Raw genomic sequence first — 22,466 nt, 5'->3', positions numbered from 1 at the left:
GGGACTAGATTCTCAAAACTTTGCCTTGTATTTAGGTTTTGTTCTATACGAAATAAAACAGCAGAGAAATTTTTAAGCAGGGGAATAAGAACAGCTTTAATTTTTAGGAAGACTATTATAGCAGCATTGGGAAAGCTCAAATGAAGCTTAACAGAACCAAGTGAGAACAAGAGTACCAACAGTGGTATGGATGACACTGGGCCACACTGAAGATTTCTCAGTCAATAAGAGTAAGACAGGGCTGGGCATGGTGGCTCACACCAATAATCCCAGCACTTTGGGAGGCCAAGGTGAGATGATGGCTTGAGCCCAGGAGTTTGAGACCAGCCTAGGCAACGTAGTGAGACCCTGTCTCTACAAAAAAAAAATTTTTTTAATTAGCCAGGTGTGGTGGCACACACCTGTAGTCCCCGCTACTCAGGAGGCTGAGGTGGAAGAATCACTCAAAGCTGCAGTGAGCCAAGATCTCACCACTGCATTCCAACATGGGCAACAGGGCAAGACACCTGTCTCAAAAAAAAAAAAAGAAAAAAGTCAGAAGATGGCAATAGGTTTCCAGCTTTGAAGTTAGGATGGACAAGATCCATTAATCAAAACACAAAAATTGTGTTTTGTCTGATCTTGGAATAAACAAGAGTGGAGTATATACAATACATTTTGTTTTAGATATACTAAAACTCAAGAGCCAGGAAATAGGTAGGTGAAGATGTAGTCAAGGAACTGAAAGTAGAGATCTCGTCTGTGGTTGCAGACAAAGGAACGGATGAGATCACCTGGAGAAAGTCTGTAATGAAAGAATAAAAGATTGGGTTACACCATTTTATGAGAAGATAAAAAAAAAGAGAGAACTGAAAGCAGTGCCTGGAGAAACCAACGTTTGAGTAGTAGGTAAAGGAGAAATCAGTGACAATAGAAACAACAAATAAAAACAAACAAAACAGGCCAGGTGCAGTGGCTCACGCCTGTAATCTCAGCACTTTGGGAGGCCGAGGCGGGCAGATCATGAGGTCAGGAGATCGAGACCATCCTAGCTAACATGGTGAAACCCCATCTCTACTAAAAATATAAAAAATTAGCTGGGCACGGTGGTGGGCACCTGTAGTCTCAGCTACTCGGGAGGCTGAGGCAGGAGAATGGCGTGAACCTGGAAGTCGGAGGTTGCAGTGAGCCGAGATCGCGCCACTGCACTCTAGCCTGGGCGACAGAGCCAGACTCCGTCTCAAAAAAAAAACAAAAAAAAACAAAAAAAAAAACAACAAATATTCCATGTTAGGAAGATAACCATTAGAGTAATCCTGCAAAAGAAAGACAAATCAAGAAGGATGAAAACTGTTACATATAATTGGATTTAACAAAGAGCATATCAAGTATCTTGAGACTCACTAAGAAGTGTCGTTTTAAAAGGAAAGAGAAAAATAGCTAAATTGCTGAGGACAGAAGGTAGGAATAAAGATTGAGAGAAGTTTTGTTCTGGTTTGTTAGTAGCACTTAGAAGACTTAAAAATGCGTTTAAAATGAGTGGACAGAATCAGTGAAATGGAACTCTGGCCTCTCGACTGACTGACTTCATCACCTTCAATGGTATCTCTTTTCTATTTTGGCCACAGTATAGATCTCATATCATCATCACTATCACCTCTCAATCCCTGAAATGCAGGTATACCCTTCTCTGATCACAACCTCTTATTATTCTAGCATACTCAACCACCTCAAGAGAGCTCTTCTGAACACCAATTAAGACTTTTGGTCCACTGATTGCTTTAATTATTCCCTAGCCATCAAAATACACAGTCTAGATTTTGACCCATCACCTTTATTTCACATATGCTTTTTTCATCCCGTCCACCAAAATCCAACCCAGCATATGTCCCTAACATAAACTTGCCTATATCCAGAATGCTGATTATACTGCAGAAACATTTGTAACTCGGGTGCTAAAACTAAGAATTCATAATCATTATTCTCAAATGGACCTAACCTTGCCTGGCAAGCCTTTGCTCTTCTACTTTGTTCATCTTTACTCTTCACAATGATGATTTTCAACACCGCCCCTACCACTAAGATTTCACCTTCTCCCCACATCCATTCCATGACCAGCAGATGATGCCACTACATATTTCACAGAAGCAGCAGAAGCCAACAGTCAGGAATTCAAATCTGTAAAATGGATCCCAAATCTGTAAAATGGATTCCATACTTAAGTCTTTTTTCTCATTTACTTCCATTATAATGTAAGATATTCCTCAAGTCAATTCAGTCATCTGTGTTCTGGATTTCATCCCTCCAGCTTTTTCAGAGACCTTGATTATACCTTATCTTTCCTGTTACTTTAATCTCTTTCTAATAGTTCTTTCATATTAGCATTCAGACATGTCTTCCATTTTAACGTTGAAATGTGTCTCTTCATCTCTCTGTCCCTCCCAATCACAATTCAAACTCAATGAACAGTACTCTTATTGTTACTTTTTTCCCGGCCTATCACTCAAAAGACTACTTTCATCTAGCCCAACTAATCTTCTAAAACTATTCTCATTCAGGTTACAAATGACCACCTTGTAGCTAAAGACAGCAAATTATCTACGGGCTCTAGCTCATCTCAGCACCATTCTACAGTGTCTACCTCTACATATCTACCCATGCATTCTCAGTCTCTTTCACAGACTTTTCTTCCTCTACTCAAACCTAACTGGCACACTGCTCTTAGTTTTCTTCCCCTGTGATACGTTCCCCTAGGTAATCTCATCCCCTCTGAGGTAATTGACACCTTCTGAATCTCTGTCTCCAGGTCTGCCTTGTTTCTTACCTCCAAAATCCACATATTTGACTAACAAAATCTCAGATGTCTCACAAGTACCTCAAACACAATGTGTTCAAAATTAAACTTATTTTCTCCTCTCTACTACTACCCAGTCAAAAGTGTTTCTCCTTATGAAACAAGACCACTAGCTCTCACCTTATACAAAAATCAACTCAAAATTTATTAAAGATTTAAATCTAAGACCCAAAACTATAAAAGTACTAGAAGAAAACTTAGAGGAAACCTTTCACAACACTGGGACGGGAAAAGATTTTACAAAGAAGACCTCAGAAGCACAGGCAACAAAAGCAAAAATAGACAAATGGGATTATATTAAATTAAAACGCTTCTGTGAGGAAAACCATCAACAGAGGGAAAATACAAGTTATGGAATGGGTCAAAATGCCTGCAAACTGTACATCTGACAGGGGATTAACATCCAGAATATATAAGGAACTCAATTCAACAGCAAGAAAAAAAAAAAAACACCAATTTTTTTAAAAGGGCAAATAATCTAAATAGACATTTCTCAAAGGAAGTCACATAAACGGCCAACAAATACATGAAAAAAATGTCCAACATGACTAATCATCAGGAAAATGCAAATCAAAACCAAAAAGTAATATCATCTCACCACAGTTAGAATGGCTATTACCCAACAGACAAAAAATAACAAATACTGGCAAGGATGTGCAGAAAAGGGAACTCATATATACTGTGGAGGGAATGTTAATAGATAAAGACGCTATAAAGCATAGTACAGAGGCTCCTCAAAAAACCACAAATAGAACTACCATATGATCCAGCCATCCTACTACTGGGTATATACCCAAAGGAAAATAAATTACTATATCAGAGATACCTGCACCCTCATGTTTATTGCAGCACTCTTCACAATAGCCAAAATATGAAATTAACCTAAGTGTCCATATGGATATGTGTAGTATATATGCACAGTACTATTCAGTCATAAAAAAGAGTGAAATCCTGTCATTCCTGACAACACAGATGAGCCCAAAGGACATTAAGTGAAATAAGCCAGGGACTAAAAGATAAAAAATTGCATGTTCTCATTCATGTGCAAAAGCTAAAAAAATTGATTTCATGTAAGTAGAGAGTAGAAAAGTGGTTACTAGAGGCTGGAAAGGGTAGGGGAAAGAAGGGAATAGGGAGAGCTTGAATAAAGGATACAAAATTACAGCTGAATAGGAAGAATAAGTTCTAGTGTTCTATAGCACTACAGGATGACTACAGTTAATTTATTATATATTTTCAGATAGAACAGAGAATTCTGAATATTCTCAACACAAAAAATGTTTGAGGTGAACATGCTACTTACATTGACTTGATCACCACACATTGTACATATCAAAATATCACTACGTACTCCCTAAATATGTACAATTATTATATGTCAAGTAAATTTTTTTAAAAAGCCTGACGCAGTGGCTCATGCCTATAATCCCACACTTTGAGGGAGGCCAACATGGGAGGGTCACTTGAGCCCAGCAGTTTGAGACAAGCACGGGCAACAGAAGGAGACCCTGTCTCTATAAAAAATAAAATAAAAGGCCGGACGCAGTGGCTCACACCTGTAATCCCAGCACTTTGGAAGGCCAAGGTGGGCAGATCACCTGAAGTCAGGAGTTCAAGGCCAGCCTGGCCAAATGGTGAAACCCCATCTCTACTAAAAACACAAAAATTAGTTGGGTGTGGTGGCACATGCCTGTAATCCCAGCTACTCAGAAGGCTGAGGAAGGAGAATCGCTTGAACCCAGGAGGTGGAGGTTGCAGTGAGGTGAGATCATGCCATTGCACTCCAGCCTGGGAGACAGAGCAAGACTCCATCTCAAAAATAAAAATTAAAATAAAATAAATTAGCAAGGCATGGTGGCACACGCCTGTGGTCCCAGCTACTCAGGAGACTGAAATGTGAGAATCTCCTGAGTCCAGAAGTTTGAGGCTGCAGTGAGCTGTGATTGTGCCACTGCACTGCAACCTAAGTGACAAAGTTGAGACCTTGTCTCAAAAAAATAAAATAAAATAATGTTCAGATGTTTTTCCTTTAACATTCTCAATTTCAGCAGATAAGGGATAAATAAGACTATCTTGGAGCTGGGAATTACCCTCAATTGATACATCTAGCTTATCACCAATATCCCATTAATCACGCCCTGTTACTCTTTAATTATCCACCTTTTCCTTGTCAAAACAAACAAAAACCCCCCATAAATCTAATCAGACTTCTATTTAACTACCATTTACAACAAAAAAAAGTAAATATACAAAGTAGGGTACCATGTTAAATGACCCAATGAGTATGTAATAATCAGAATCTCTAGAATATACGAAATTTTACAAGACATCTCAAGTTTTGTTCCATAAATAAATGGCAAGAACAAAAAAGAAACATAACACACAGGGAAAATAACCTATAGATAAAAAGAGACTTAAGAGATTTATCAACTAAATCCAGTGAGTAGACCACATTTTAATGTTGATTCAAACAGAATAACCAATATAGTAAATAATCAAAGAAATTTAAGCAATGACTAGATATCAGATAAAGAAACTGCATACTAAATTAAGGTGTCACATTTATCTTTTTTAAAAGTCTGCATATTTAAGAGTTAAGTATTTGTTAAGTGAAATAGTATGTACAATTTACTTTAAAATAATTGGAGGCTGGGGGCGGAAAGATTATAGACAAAATGAGATTGTCCATAGATTATAACCGCCAAAGTTGTGAGATAGGCACATGGGGGTTCATTATATTATTTTCTCTTCTTTGACATGTGAAGTTTCCACAATAAAAGTTAAATGCGTGTGTGATTGCACATACACAATTTCCATGTCTGTCCCCACTGCCGTCACTAATATCTCTTGCTTAGACTATAGCAATAGTCAATTATCTGGTTTTCCCAGAATCATGCTTACCTTACCCAAATAATTTCTCTTCATTGTCTATGTGGCCTAAGTAATCTTTTCTAAGTAAAATAAGCCAACATATATTGAGTAACCATTATGTTCAAAGCACTAGAGTGTAACAATTTCTGTATACACATCTCCTTAAGCCTTATAACAATCTTGGCCCAGGCGTGGTAACTCACATCTATAACCCCAGCACTTTGGCAGGCCAAGAGGACAAATTGCTTGAGCCCAGCAGTTCAAGATCAGCCTGGGCAACATGATGAAACTCCGTCTCTACCAAAAATACAAAAAATTAGCTGGGCATAGTGGCATGCATCTGTAGTCCAAGCTACTTGGGAGGCTGAGGTAGGAGGATCACTTGAGCCTGGGATATCAAGGCTGCAGTGAGTCATGTTCATGCCACTGAACTCTATCCTGGGTAACAAAGTGAGGCTCTGTCTTAAAAAAAAAGAAAAGAAAAAAATCCTGAAGTACTAATAATATCTCCATTTTACAGATGAAGAAATCAAAATTCAGAAAAGTTAAGTCACTGAACAATATCACAAAGTTAGAAATTAGCATAGACAGGATTCAAGTTCAAACACGTAGATTCCAATATTTGCACTTTAAGCGCAAAAATTATTCCTCTAGGTATACTCATTTATGTTGCCTATAGGATAGGGTTCAAATTCTTTAACATGGTCTAACAACACTTTCGGTGCTCTTTCCTGGCCTACCTATCCAGCCTCCTCACTTCTTTCCACCTCGTTCTCCATGCTTCAGGCATATTGGTCAAGCACTTCTAGTCCCTCTCATACTGTAAAGCCTTTTCATATATTGGTTTCTCTACCTAAAACAACTCAGCCTGCCCACCTCAGCAGCTAACTCCTATTTTATTCTTCAAGCCTCAGCTTAAAGATTTACTCCTCAAGGACATTCCTGACTCCCCACACTAGGTTAGCTACTCCTGTGATACATGCACAGAGCACTGTGTGTGTCTTTCCCTTTTTCTAACCCCCAGCACACTTGTAATTATTTCTTCAATGTCTTCCTTTCCACCACATTATAATAGCCTTGCAGTCAGGGGAATTATTTTTCTTATACACCATTTTACTCACGATACTTGGCAAAGTATTTTACACATGGTAGCTGTTCATTAATGAATAAATTATGAGAAGGGAAGAAGTACAAATGAGGATATTTGCAAATCAGACAAAGTCAATGTCAAAAAATAAGATGATAAAGGTCAGAATAGCATTTATTTTTTGGTGGGATTGGAGTAGTGAATGTGTGAACAAGTACAAGAAAAGCTTCAGGGTTATAAAATTTGTTCCGTATCTTTACCTGTTATGATTACAGTCATAAAAATTCTTCGAACTGTATAATTAACACTTACATACTTACACCTCAATTAAAAGAGGGAGGGAAAAGGGTAGAAAAGAAAAAGGGAAAAAGAAAAAGAGGGAGAAAGAGAACAGCACTTACAGATGGCATAAACTTCAAAAAAGAGAAAAATGGTGTAAGTTTGAGTAAATATGGGGAAAAAATGTTTGCAGAAGTAGCAATGTGGAAGTAAAGCTAATTTTATTGAGGGCCCTGAGATTCAGTGGGTGTGGAAAAATAAATACTGCTCATTTGAAAGGGCTAAAATTTTCCTCTTAGGGGTTATTAAAAAAAAGAAAAAAAAAGTTAAAGCAACAGGGAAGGATGCCACAGGGAAAAAGAAATTTCTACTGAGAAGAGGTTTGAGGATACTAATAAGGTCTACTATAGAGTGAATTCCAGAGGGCACAAGCATTGAACAAACTATTTTTTGAAAATGTTATTTACACAAAAAATAAAAACATACCTTCGTTGCATATGTAGGTTTTTCTATTGCTTCATCACCAATGAAGAAGTCTAGGTCATCAACACCTTTCATCACCCTCCTTTGAGCTTGATCACCCACTTTTGCTGACTCCTTAATAGCAATACCTTTAAAATAAGTTAGACATGTCAAAGAATTCATTTTCTTCAAATGAGAAACACTTTTCCCTTACACTTCTCCCATTACAAAGTGCTACAAAGTAAAACATGACCTACCCTATTTAAATTGTCAAGCTAATTCACAAAAGTCATAAGAAACCAGTGACAAAATTCATTTTACACAATGAAACCTCAACTTCCACTCAGAGACAAGACCTCAGATGCAAAAAGCCAGAAAAACAACATCTGTGGGAAAGTTTCAAATATGTGTTTTTTAAATTATCTAAATCCTCTTTTGATTCTCAGTAAAACTGTAATCCCACCAAGTCCACATATGCCTGATGAACAACTGGAAAGAAAAAACTGAAAAACACAAACGAGAAAAAAACTTCAAGGATAATTTTTTAAACTTTCTTTACATCTCTACCCTATCACTATTGGGTCTAGTAATAGTGATTGGGTCTAGTAACAGTAATTACTATTGTGGTCCAGTAATTTAAATGTAATACAGATCTCTTAAACTACATATACAAAAGGAAATCTCAATTCATTTAGGTAAAACCCACAACAATATCCTTAAATAATTGCAGAAATCCAGCATACAGTTTGAAAGCTAAAACTTATTATGTATTTTTAGATTAAGTTATAAATGTATGAATCCATCAAGTTCAGTTCTTCATTCAAAATAATTGTCTGAATGCACTTAAACTGATCTGGCATTCAACTGTTACTTTCATTTAGTAACAGCTATATCCCTAAGAAAGTGGGCAGAAAATAACTGGAAGAAAAAAAAATTTTAATCCACCATCTAGTCCTTCTAAATGCTAGAAATTCTCTCCAGCAATTTACCTATAGTGTACACAGACATCCAGGTGGCTCACTATAAATTTCCTAAAAATAAATATGCATGTATATAAAAAAACCTTGAACCACTTGCACAGGCTTTCCAGATCAAATATCAATACTCATTAGTAAAAGATAGTGGCAATGTCTCTATCTGCTAATTATAAACACTGTACCTGCAGCATTAAAACTGGGTGGGTGAGAAAAAACACTCAAAAATCAAAAACCTTCTTACGGCAGGCAAACGAATTTTTAACATACTGCAACTAGTCGTAGCAAAGACTTCGTATTTTGGCAGAGAGATAAGATAAAAAATGGATTCAAAAGTGATGAGATCCAATGGTTCAAAAAATCAAGATTATATAGGCCTCCAACAAAAGGTTAACACAGCCATTTAAGAATATAACCAAAACCAACTTTGCTAAGATGGCAGAAATAACTTTAGTAGTCTCACGAAATATACAATCATAACAAAAGATTATACACAAAAGATTAAAAGTCATCAGCATCGTTACAGGTTGAATCGTGTACTCCCAGAAAGATAGGATGAAGTCCTAACCACCAGTACCTCAGAATGTAACTGTGTTTGGAAATAGGGTCTTCACAGTTAAAAAGAGGTTATCAAGGTGGCCCCTAATCCAATATGACTAATGTCCTCATAGAAAGGGAAAATCTGAACACAGACACACAGAAGGATGATGATGTAAAGACGCACAGCAAGAAGACAGCCATGTGACTGGAGTGATGCATCTATCAGCCAAGGATCCTGAGGAAACATCAGAAGCTAGGAGACACCAGCAAGAGCATGACCCTGCTGACACATTGATTTTGTACTTCTGGACTCCAGAATTGTAAGTTTCTGTTGTTTTCAGCCACCCAATTTTTGGTACTGTGTTACGGTAGCTTAAAGAAACCACTAAGTACATACACAATGGTCTAACACTAAACTGAAAAACAACTAAAGTCAAGTACTAGCCCAAAGAAGTACCTCTACATTAGTCAGCAATAAAGCCAACATGTATCACCGAATTCTTAAAACAGACAAAAAACAATCAATGTATTGACATATAAATCTGAGAAAAACTATAAAGAAAAGTAAACCTATTCTTCATGTTCAGTAGATAACAAACATGCATGAATAAAATATTTAAAAGGTAATAATAAAGGCCACTAGACTCACATGAATGAGCTGTTTCATCAATATCAACTAAAATCCATTCTGGGTTTTAAAAAGTATTAGATTTAGGTAGTAGTCTAAGTTCTTACATAATCGATTCCTAGAAAAGTATATCAAAATATGAGAAACGCACAAGTCGAATAAGTTTGTTTCTAGAAAGTGAGGAGTAGATAAAAACCCTAAAACCATTTCCCCTTTTAGGTGCAATTTTGATAGTGTATTTCTTTTCTTTTTCTTTTTTTTGAGACTGAGTCTTGCTCTGTCACCCACCAGCCTGGAATGCAGTGGCGTGATCTCAGCTCACTGCAACCTCCACCTCCCAAGTTCAAGCGATTCTCCTGCCTCAGCCTCCTAAGCAGCTGGGACTACAGGTGTGCACCACCATGCCTGGCTAATTTTTGTATTTATAGTAGAGACGGGGTTTCATCATGTTGGTCAGGCTGGTCTTGAACTCCTGACCTCGTGATCTGCCCGCCTCGGCCTCCCAAAGTGCTGGGATTACAGGCGTGAGCCACTGAGCCCGGCCAGACAGTGTTATTTCTTTAATGCGACACACTTAATTTTGTTCTTACTACACAAATGACAAAACAGTTGACCTCTTGTGTCCAATGAGTGCTCAAGTGATACTAAAGATCCAGTTTTTGGCAAAGCCTAACAATTTCTATCTTATTCTCAACTTCATTGATTCTGAAACATACACTGCTTTCATTACTCTCTACATATTCATTTTTCCATTTTCTTATTTTCATAAATAACAATGAAACACAAAAATTTCAGTCACATAAATAAGACTGAAAAATCAGTGACACTCTCAAAATTAAAATGTCTAGGAGTGAGAACCACTAAGCAACAGCTCAAAAGGTTTGTCATTTGGTATGCAAAAGTTTTAATTTGGCTGTAAGACAAATAGATCAGAAGTGTTACTATATTATGCACAAAAAAACATGAACTGTTTGCAAGTCAAAAGTGTAAAAGTACATTAATCAAGGAACAGACCTATGCTAATAAACAAGAGCACTAACAAACCGATGTCAGAATATTTTTTAAAAACTACTGAAAGTTAATGGTCAGCTTAAGCAAGATTAACAAAAATAGGATAAAACAAAAATACTCTAAAGACATACAACAGTATGGTTATGGGATATTAGAAAACAGCTGAGGTCAACATCTCTAAAGGTGAGATACTGTCCTTCCATCCTTATTTTGAAACATGGGCACTTAGTGAGGACGTCAACAGATACATGCCCTGCAAACAGTAGTCATATCCACAAACCAAAGGACAGTCTTCATAGGTATATGATGGGGAATGGACTACTTGATAATTAGTTATACCCACATACTGTTAACTGCAATATCACCCTAAAAATTGGGGTACTGTTTCATTATCAGCTCATTTCTTTTTTTCTTTAAAAAGAGATACTTAGTAGACATGGCAAATGGGGAGCTAAACATAAAGCTGAAACGAATGGTCAGAGGTACAAAAATGAGGTCACACTTAGAACCTGGCAAATCATGTTTTTAAAAGGACTAAATCTTACAGGATTTCAGAACTGATTATTTCTTTTACTTAAATTATTAGGGAAGGAGATCTTTTAAATCAGCTCATTTGTGGCTTAAAAGAAATACTTACAGGAAGGGATGATAAACTGTGGTTCTGTATTGCCAGCATATCCTAGTTTTGTATACCTGCAAAACAAAATAATTTATAAAGATTTCGCTAATATTTTAGCAATTATACCTTTCTTTCTTAGAATTCATTTGTTATGAAGTGAGATTCCATCGTAGGTAAATAATATACCAAATTCCATAGTTTCACTTCATTTAACCCCTACTTTCACAATTGTATTAAAATTATAAATGCACAGAGCTTCTGAAACGAAATTCCACTTCAAGAAATTGATCCTTCAGGAATATATGTGAAATAATATACAACCAAGGTCATTAGCTACAATCTTGCTTCTAACAGCAAAAGACTGGAAATAACCTAAATATCAATCAAACTGGAAACTATTGAAATATGCTAAGTTTATACTATGGAATATTATGCAGCTACAAAAAATAGAATGAGGAAGCTCTTAGTATAGTGATATGAAACAATTTCCAAAATATATTACCAATTGAACAAAGATACAGAACAATGTATCAAGTATGGTACATCTGTATAAAAGTAATGGGGAAGAGTAAAAACATATGAAATATTTTATATATGCACAATGTATCTCTAGAAGACTACACAAGAATAATTTTGGTTGTCTCCAAAAAAGGGAACTGGGAAGGTGATGAACAGAAATCAGAAGGAGATTTGTTTTCATTGTACATCGTTTCATACCATTCAAATTAATTACTATTCAAAAATAAATATAATATTTAACGTTTTGTCACAGTAGATTTGGCCTATATTCTTCTAACAAAACAACAACAACATAAATAAGGATTAGAAATTACAAAAGCTGAGCTCTGACAAGCAGTATGTGGGGGCTACTTAGGAGATAGCGGGACATTTTTTAGCTATGTGGGAAAAGCTATTAACTATAAGCAGGCTTTAAAGAGAATGTAACATTTTATGTTATTCCATATTCAAACTCACTGCTAAACAGCAGACAGGTAATTGCTGTGACATTCTTGGACTCTAATATCTGAAGAATCTTTTTTCTAAGATAAAGTGAAAAAAAAAATCTACTGGGGGCCTGACGTGGTGGCTCACACCTGTAATACTAGCATTTTGGGAGGCTGAGGTGGGTGGATCACCTGAGGTAAGGAGTTGAAGACCAGCCTGACCAACACGGTGAAACACCCATGCTACTAAAACTATAGAAATTAGGCTGGGAGCAGTGGCTCACGCCTGTAATCCCAGCACTTTGGGAGGCTGAGGCAGGTGGATTACCAGAGGACAGGAGTTTGAGACCAGCCTGACCAACGTGGTGAAACCCCCAACTCTACTAAAAATACAAAATTAGCCAGGCGTTGCGGTGGGCACCTGTAATCCCAGCTACTTGGGAGGCTGAGGCAAGAGAATCGCTTGAACTTAGGAGGCGGAGGTTGCAGTGAGCCGAGATCACACCACAGCACTCCAGCCTGGGAGACGGAGTGAGACTCTGTCTCAAAAAATAAACAAATAATATCTTTGGGGAATGTTTTAGCCTCCAAATTAAGTTCAAGAACTGAGTGTGCCAAGGCCAAGGAGAGAGGATCACTTGAGGTAAGGAGTTCGAGACCAGCCTGACCAACATAGTGAAACCTCATCTCTATTAAAATACAAAAATTAGCAGGGTGTGGTGGCGGGTGCCTGTAATCCCAGCTACTCAGGAGAGTGAGGCAGGAGAATTGCTTGAACCCCTGAGACAGAGGTTACAGTGAGGCAAGATCACGCCACTGTATTCCAGCCTGGGTGGCAGAGCAAGACTTTGTCTCAAAAAAAAAAAAAAAAAAAGTGTGCCAAGTAAGAGTAAATCATTAAAAATAAGGGGAAACCATAAACTGTTGAAAAAAATGATATTGGTCTACTGACTAACCTCTTCAACAGTTCCCCACTGTCCACGTTTAAAAAAAAGGAAAACAAAAAATTTCCTTGTAAGGTATACAAAAAAGTCCCTTTATTATTTGGCCTCTGACCTCTCCCAGCTGCCCTGACACCACATTAAACTCCCTAACCATAAAAACAGCTGACAATTTCTCAACACTCCAACTCATTTCATGCCACCAAGCCACTATTAACGCTGCTCCTACTACATTAGATGCTCTCCTTCCCATCCAGTATAGTTTAATACCTTACCAGTGGACAAATGGAAATGACTAGTATACTATACCAAAATAAAAACTTGTTTAATACAAAGCAGTCTAAAACTGTTGAACCAAAACACTCTACCTAAAAGCCTACTACTATCTGACCAATAGTGAATTATTAATACCTAACTATTCCTTGGTCTGATCCCACATATTAATATCTCTACTTTTATTCTTATTTGTCACCACCACAATTCAAGTTGCTATACCCAACAATATCCTAAAACAGGACAAAACAGTATTTTCAATTCTAGAACTCCTACAAAGGACAACAGAATAATATACCTAAAAAACAATGCTCAAATTGTTTCTTCCTCTGCTTTCACACCACCACCACAACAATCAACACAGAAGACTTCTGGGACCAAATGTGTGGAGGGTTTCTCCCAACAACAAAAAAGCAATCAATTCTGCAGTGGACACCAGCTGGGTGTTCTGTAATTCAATTCCACTACTATCTACCTGGAGATAACATCAGAATCCACAGGTTGAAGGCTCAGTCCCCAAGATTGCCCCCCTTCTTCAGACACCAGTCAAAAGTCCCAGCCTCTGGAACTTCTGACTCACCCGCTTGAAGATGAGTTTCCCATACTCCCTCTCTGAGTTCAATTAATTTGCTAAAGTGGCTCACATAACTCAGAGAAACACATTAGCTGGTTTATTATAAATAATATTGCAAAGCATACAGATAAAGACACACACAGGGTGAGGTGTGTAGGAAGAGACGTGGACGTTCCACACCCTCTCAAGCATACCACCCTCCCAGAACCTCTACTTGTTCAGCTATCTGAAAGCTCCCAAACTCTGTCCTTTGTGTTTTTATAGAGGCTTCAGTGCATAGACAGGATTGATTAAACCATTGGCCATTGGTGATCAACTTAACCTTCAGCCCTAGTGGTTGGAGGGTGGGGCTAGTAGTCCCAACTCACTAATCATGCCTTGGTCTTTCAAGTGACCAGCCCCATCTTGAAGTTACCTAGGGGCTGCCAGCCAACAGTCATCCCATTAGCACTCAAACAGACATCACTTTGGAGTTTCTAAGAATTTTAGGAGTTGTATGTCTGAAAACGGAGTTAAAGACCAAATACATATTTCCCAATTTCAAACGGCCTAACTCAAAAATCTTCAAATGATGCTCTGGTGCCTACAAGATTAAGTACAAGCTTGTTTCCATTTCTGTAAAATTATTCATCGTAAAATTGTTCCTAAAGGCCCATCCACATGAACAATTACATCATTCTGATTCCTTCAGCTGAATATTAAAGTTCTCCATAATCATTTCCAATTTTTATAAGCATCTGCTATCACTTGCTTACATAAACCCAGCTCTAAGCATACTATACCTGCTACTCTTTTTTCCCCCTATATCTTGTCTAATCACCCCTCACATATTATCTACGCTCATACTGCACCCTCTGGGGGGGGGAAAAAGAGCTTTGATCACATGATCTCAACTTAAAACTTCTCCAGGAAGTCTTTCCTGATCATTTTAACTATCAGGCATCCTTTCTTTCAATTACTCTTCATCTCTACCACGAGCCACACATATTTTTATGTGTGTAAATATCATCTTCTAAATATGACAGTAATATTTGAAGTACAGACCACATTACAGTAGAAATTTCCTTAGGAAACATTCATTTAACCAGCTTACCAGACTGATCAAGACCCCATTCTTGGCCAAAATCAAATTTCTTAGGCTGAGTATATTCATCAATGAATTACTTTCAAAATAAACACCAAAAGGATGAAATGAACTTAATACAAAACAGTCAATATGTAATCAAAACAAATATGCTCTTCTCAAAACACAAGAATAAATGCATATAGTATCCAATTGTATAGCTATACCATAATTTATTTCATCACTTCGAATGTATTTTAAATGCCACAGCAAAATAATCTACTACATTTTGGGGAACACTAATGTTCTGCTACGTCAGATTTAAATTTTAAATATCCCAAAAGAACTAAATCATGTAAAGTCTGTCTATATTAGTTACGCAGACTGCTAAATTACAGCATTTGATAATAATCATAGACAACAATATTTTCACCAATTCTTTAAAAATATGAGGGGAAATACCACAGTTAACTTCATAAGTTGCTTAGACTCTAAAAACTAATTTGGTTCCTGGCTCAAAAAAAAAATGTGACACAGGACACAATCTAAAAAAATAAAGTTATCTCCTAAACTTTAAAAAAGGTTTGAAGGCTCAATCTTCAAAAAGTCACATTTTCTCCACCAGGGAGTAAAGTACTGAATGACAAAAAAAATCACTCTTTAAAACCACTCGCCTCATACTATTAGCAAACTTTAAAAATTAAGATTTGAAAATAAAAAAAAAAAACACAAGTCAAAGTTCAGAGAATAAGCATACAGAGAATACACTGCAATAATTTTAAAAATAAGAACAGAACCGTAGAAATCTCAGACTAAAAAAATACTTTTTAACGCTCATATAAAAATACTTTAATGCTCATATATGAGATGAGAAACATTTAAGGAGAGGAAGAGATTTGAAAATTGTTATTAAAAAAGAAAAAAATTAGAAAGTATATTAAATACTAAATTTATTTAAAACTTCAAAATAAAAGCTTTTCAAATGTAAACTAGCCTCCATTAACCTACCAATTCTATTGAGTTTTACACATGAAGTAACTACATACTATCCTTGATTAAGATATTTTTATGAACTCTAAAAATTCGATAGTCACCATAAAGAAGAAATTTTGTACAAGTAGATGGTAGAAGTTTCTCTCGCATTGTGACAAAAAAAAAAAAAAACTGCTAACAGCTAACTGGCATTTGACATATGAACTTTTTAAATTGTAATTTAAGGATGTTATCACTATCTTTAAATTCAAAGCTCTTGTTTTTCAGTGACACAAAGTTCAAATATTTTTGTAATAATACAAATAGGTTTCAAACGAGTTTCCTATTAAGCATTTCTCTAAGCATATACACGTTTGTTGCTCTCTAAAGAATAATGATGTTCTTTAGGATACTGACCAAGTGTATCACAGCAACCCACTTTCTTTTTTCTTTTTTTGTGAGACAGAGTTTTCTCCTGCTGCCCAGGCTGGAGTGCAATGGTGAGATCTCGGCTCACCACAACCTCCGCCTCCCGGGTTGAAGCGATTTTCCTGCCTTAGCCTCCCAAGTAGCTGGGATTACAGGCATACGCCACCATGCCTGGCCAATTTTGTATCTTCAGTAGAGACAGGGTTTCTCCATGTTGGTCAGGCTGGTCTCCAACTCCTGAGCTCAGGTGATCAGCCGGCCTCAGCCTCCCAAAGTGCTGGGATTACAGGTGTGAGCCACCATGCGTGGCCAGCAATCCACTTTTAACCTTACTTTTCCAAAATAAATTTTTGCTTTGAATTTATAAATCCCACAGCCCTTGCAATTTTCTGTAAAGTTTTCCTGGATATTCAAAAAGGTCATTTATGAGCTGGATGTGACGGCTCACACCTGTAGTCCCAGCACTTTGGGAGGCCAAAGCAGGAAGGTCACTTGAGGACAAGAGGTGAACACCAGCCTGGGCAACAAATCGAGATCCAAATCTTCACAAAAAATTTAAAAATCAGCTGGACATAGCAGCTCACACCTGCAGTCCTAGCTACTTGGGAGGCAGAGAGGATCACTTGAGCCATGGAGGAGCTATGACTGCTCCACTGCACTTCAGTTAGGCAACAGAGCAAGACCCGTCTTTAAAAGAATTATTATAAAATTATAATAAAAAATAAACAAAAAAGTAATTCATAAAAGCAGCTTCTCCCCTGCTCTAAGTTACATTTAGCAAAAACTCTCTTTTGGACAGCTAGTAAACAATCTGATCTCATTCCCTCCTAATAAGCTTTAAAAATAAGTTTAAATGGCTTCATTTTTTCTTAAATTTGCCATCTGGATAATTGCATTTAGTACAGAATTCAGACTTGGGACAAACTTTCATATCTGAAAGCTATTTACCCAAATCAATCCACAGATTCAAGCAATTCCCATCAAAATCCTAATAACATTTTTGCAGAAATAGAAAAATCCATTCTAAAATTCATAGGGATCTCAAAGGATCCTGAATAGCCAAAATAATCTTGAAAAAGAACCAAGTTGGAGATCTCACACTTTCTCATTTTAAAAGTTACTACAAAGCTATAGTGACCAAAACAGTATGATACTGGCATAAGGACTAACAGAATCAGGAGGCCAGAAATAAACTCTCACATATATAACTAAATGATTTTTAACAAGGATGCCACAACTACTAAGATGAAGAAAGGACAGTCTTTTGAACAAATGGTGCTGGAAAACTGGATATCCACATGCAAAAGAATGAAGTTGTACCTTTACCTTACACCATACACAAAAGTTAACTCAAAGTTGATCACAGACCTAAACACAAGAGCTAAAACTATAAAACTCTTAGAAAAAAAACATAAGGTGAAAAGCTTCACGATACTAAATTTGGCTATGATCTCTTGGCTGTGACACCAAAAGCACAAGTAACAAAAGAAAAAAAGAGAAAAACTTCATCAAAATTAAAAACTTGTGTGTATCAAAGGTCACTATCAACAGTGCAAAGGCAATCTACAGAACGGGAGAAAATATTTGCAAATCACTATCTGTAAGGGATTAATATCCAGAATAAAGAACAACACAAAAATCAAAAAAAGCCCAAATGAAAAATCAGCAAAGAACTTATAATGACATTTCTCCAAAGAAAATATACAAATGGCCAATAAACACAAGAAAAGATGTTCAACCTTACTAATAATAAAGAAAATGCAAATCAAAACCAGAATGAAATACCCCATTACACCCATTAGGATGGCTATTATCAAAAAAACAGAAAATAACAAATGTTGGGGAAGATGTAAAGAAATTGAAACCCTTGTGCAATGCTGGTGAGAGTTTAAAATGGTGCAGTGCTGTGGGAAACTATACAATAGTTCCCCCCAAAATTAAATACAGTAATTACACGACCCAACAATTCCACTTCTGGGTATATACCCAAAAGAACTGAAAGCAGGAACTTGAACAGGTACTTGCACATGCATGTTCATAGCAGCAATATCTGCAATAGCTAAAAGGTGGAAGCAAACCAAGCATCCATCAACATGTGAATGGATAAACAAAATATGATATATACATCCAATGGAATATTATTCAGCCTTAAAAAGGAAACACATGATACGTGCTTACAACATGGATGAACCTTGAATACGTTATAAGTAAAATAAACCAATCACAAAAGGACAACTATTGTACAATTCCACTTATAGAAAGTACCCAGAAAAGTCAAATTCATAAAGACGGAAAGTGGAATGGTATTTGCCTGGGACTTCGCATGTGAGGAGAGAACAGGAAGCTACTGTTTAATGGGTAGAGTTTCAGTTTGGGAAGATAAAAAAGTTATGGATCATGGAGGATGGTGATGGTTAGACAATAATGTGAATGTACTTTATGCCACTAAACTGCACACTTAGAAATAGTTAAACAATAAACTTTGTGAGTATTATACTACCAAAAAAAAATTTTTTTTTTTTTTTTTTTTGAGACGGAGTCTTGCTCTGTCGCCTAGGCTGGAGTCCCGTGGTGCTATCTCGGCTCACTGCAACCTCTGCCTCCTGGGTTCAAGAGATTCTCCTGCCTCAGCCTCCCAAGTAGCTAGGACTACAGGCATCCACCACCACGCCCAGCTATTTTTTGTATTTTTAGTAGAGACAGGGTTTCACCATGTTGGCCAGGCTGGCCTTGAACTCGTGACCTCGTGACCCACCAGCCTCAGCAGTTACCACAAAGAAAATAATACTGGATACCTACTACACATGTTAAAGCAGGATAAATCTAAATGTATCAAATATAAGGTTTAAAAGAAAATGTGATACAGTTTATAACCCTGGAGTGCAGGAGACTTTCTAACTATAACTTAAAACCCATACACTAAAAAAGGTTATTTCAACTATGTAAAAATTAAAAACTTCTTTACAAAAACACACCCAAAGTAGCCAAAAGAAAAATGAGTAACAGAGAAATATTACCTACACTGAGAGACAGATATAATCTCTTTAATATATAAAGGGTACCTAGATGTTAATGATAAGGGAGGGAAGGAAGGGAGGAAACAAAAGAAGGAAAGGCAAAAAGACACTAACCATTCCCAGAAAAACAGAAATGGTTATTAAATGAAAAGACACTCAACTCCATGGGATTTTTAAAATGCAAATTAAAAGTGCACTGAGGTGCTTTCAAACATTACTAGTTGGAGGGAGGGTTGTATAACAACAACAACAAAAGAAAAAAACATTACTAGTTAGAATGCAAAATGATACAGCCACTTACGAAAACAATTTAACAATCACTTACCATCTCACCCAGGAATTCTACCTCTAGTTACAATCTACTAGAAACAAGGAAAATAAAAACAGTTCTCCACACAATTGTGTACATGTATGTTCACAACAGAGTAGTTCATAAAGACCCAAAACTGGAAGCAAAACAAATGTTTAATAAGAGAATGAATAAACAAGAGTGTTATATTCATACAAACCAAAATTACTTCACATAGGAAGAACCAGGAAAACATAACCCATTCTCCTGGGAGAAGACACTCAACAGAAGGCAATTCTAAGATGACCCAAATGCTGGAATTATCAGATAAAGACTTCGAATCAACAATAAGTATTAACATAGACTTGTAATTGATAATAAAGGAAATATCACCAGATAAATGAAAATAAAGGCCGAGCAGTAGAAATTATTCATTATGAAATCGGGGGGAAAAAATAAAGAAAGAGAAAAGAACAGAGCTTCAGGGACTTATCAAGGACAATATCAAAAAGGTGACACACATGGCCAGGCGCAGTGGCTCACACCTGTAATCCCAGCACTCTGGGAGGCCGAGGTGCGCGGATCACGAGGTCAGGAGATCGAGACCATCCTGGCTAACACGGAGAAACCCTGTCTCTACTAAAAATACAATAATAAAATTAGCTGGGCGCGGTGCCAGGCACTTGTGGTCCCAGCTACTCAGGAGGCTGAGGTGGGAGAATGGCGTGATCCCCGGAGGCGGAACCTGCAGTGAGCTGAGATCAAACCACTGCACTCCCGCCTGGGCAACAGAGTAAGACTCCATCTTAAAAAAAAAAAAAAAAAAAAAAAAAAGTGATACACTGAAGTCCCAGAAGGAGAAGAGCGTAGTAAAAATATTTTTAAAAAGAAATAGTGACGGGCCAGACGGGGAGGCTCACGCCTGTAATCCCAGCACTTAGGGAGGCCGAAGCAGGCAGATCACTTGAGGCCAGGAGTTCAAGACCAGCATGGCCAACACGGCGAGACTCCATCTCTACTAAAAATAAATTATGGGAGGCTGAGGCAGGAGAATTGCTTTAACTCAGGAGGCAGAGGTTTCAGTGTGCCGAGATTGCGCTACTGCACTCTAGCCCGGCAACAGAGCGAGACTCTGACAAAAAAAAAAAAAAAAAAAAAAGAAAGAAAGAAAGAAAGAAAGAAAGAAAATTAGCTGAGCATGGTGGTGTAAGCCTGTAATCCCAGCTACTCAGGAAGCTGAGGCACAAGAATCGCTGAATCTGGGAGACAGAGGTTGCAGTGGGCCAAGATTGTGCCACTGCACTCCAGCCTGGGCAACAGAGCAAGACTCAGTCTCAGAAACAAACAAATAAAAAGGAATAGTAGCTAAAAATTTTCCCAATTTAGTGAAAGACAGAAATTTAGAGATTTAAGAGACTCAAGAACACCCACACAGAATAAATATAAAGAAAACCACACTTAGACACAATCAAACTACAGAAAATCAAAGAGAAGGAAAACAATGTACTCATATATGGAGATCTAAAATAGAACCTGATAAATAAGTAGCATGGCAGTTGCCAGGTACTGGGAAATGGAGGAATTGGAGAGATGTTGATCAATGTGTACAAGTTTCCAGTTATAAGATGAGTAAGTACTAGAGATCTAAGATATAGCGTAGTAACTACAGTTAATAATATACAGTATTTTACAGTGGAAATTTGCCTAAAGGCGATCTTAAGTGTTATCACACAAAAAAGGTAACTATGTCAGGAAACAAATACATTAATTAGCTTGATTGTAAGACTCATGACACAAGGTTTACTTATATCAAAACAGCACGTTGTGGCCAGAAGCAGTGGCTCATGTCTGTAATCCCAGCACTTTGGGAGGCCCAGGCGGGCGATCACCTGAGGTCTGGAGTTTGAGGCCACCCTGGCCAACATGGCGAAACCCCATCTCTACTAAAAATACAAAAACTAGCCAGGCATGGTGATGGGCACCTGTAATTTCAGCTACTTAGGAGGCTGAGGCAGGAGAATCGCTTGAACCCGGGAGAAAGAGGTTGCAGTGAGCCAAGATCACGTCACTGCACTCCAGCCTGGGTGACAGAGCAAGACTCTGTCTCCAAAAAGAAAAAAAAAAAACTAAACCAAAAATGTTTCTTTGTGATATAGAGAAGCAAGGTAAATATATAGAGAAGCTCTTACTATGGCAGTAATGAAAAAAATCTACAATGCTGATTTTGGCTGGGAAAGGGAGGTGGTAAGGGGCTTGAAAAACAACTTGCTATTGTACTCTAAAATCCTGTAGCTGAGGTTTAGCTGTACTCAATTTGCTTGTATAAAATATATAATACATCATTTTACATTAAAAAAAGAAAAACAACTTGCTTAGAGAAAGGAATATAGAGAAAAGAATTCAAAAGCACTTTTGAAGCTATCAAAGCCTTGGTGACTAGAAGAATAATAGCAGAAATATAAGAAGGCTAGGTGAGAGAGTAGGCTGGACTGGCACAAATCAACAGCAAAAGAAAGATGAATTTTATACGAAAAAAAAAAGGCGAGTCTGTCACAACAGTAATTGCCTTTGAGGAAAGGGGAAGTGGATTGGGGGACAGTCATCAATAATCCTCTTTTGTTCCTTAAAACAAGACAGATAAAGTAAGTATAATTAAATGT

At 37.2% G+C, this 22,466-nt stretch overlaps 1 protein-coding gene across 1 annotated transcript in view; it reads right to left on the bottom strand.

The window, feature by feature from the left end:
• The window catches only part of ACTR3 (actin related protein 3), a 73,414-nt gene that overhangs the window by 38,993 nt on the left and 11,955 nt on the right, over nt 1-22,466 (bottom strand). The window contains exons 2-3 of the mRNA XM_032145951.2: nt 11,323-11,378; nt 7,557-7,681 (exon numbers count right to left, since the gene is read on the bottom strand). Coding sequence (XP_032001842.1) covers nt 7,557-7,681; nt 11,323-11,378 — 181 coding nt within the window. The remainder of the gene's footprint in view (nt 1-7,556; nt 7,682-11,322; nt 11,379-22,466) is intronic.

Source organism: Hylobates moloch, unplaced genomic scaffold (genome assembly GCF_009828535.3).
Source record: "Hylobates moloch isolate HMO894 unplaced genomic scaffold, HMol_V3 SCAFFOLD_24, whole genome shotgun sequence".
Classification (NCBI taxonomy): Eukaryota; Metazoa; Chordata; class Mammalia; order Primates; family Hylobatidae; genus Hylobates; species Hylobates moloch.
The sequence above is the reverse complement of the archived record's forward strand: the minus strand, read 5'-3'. Positions and strand labels throughout refer to the sequence as shown.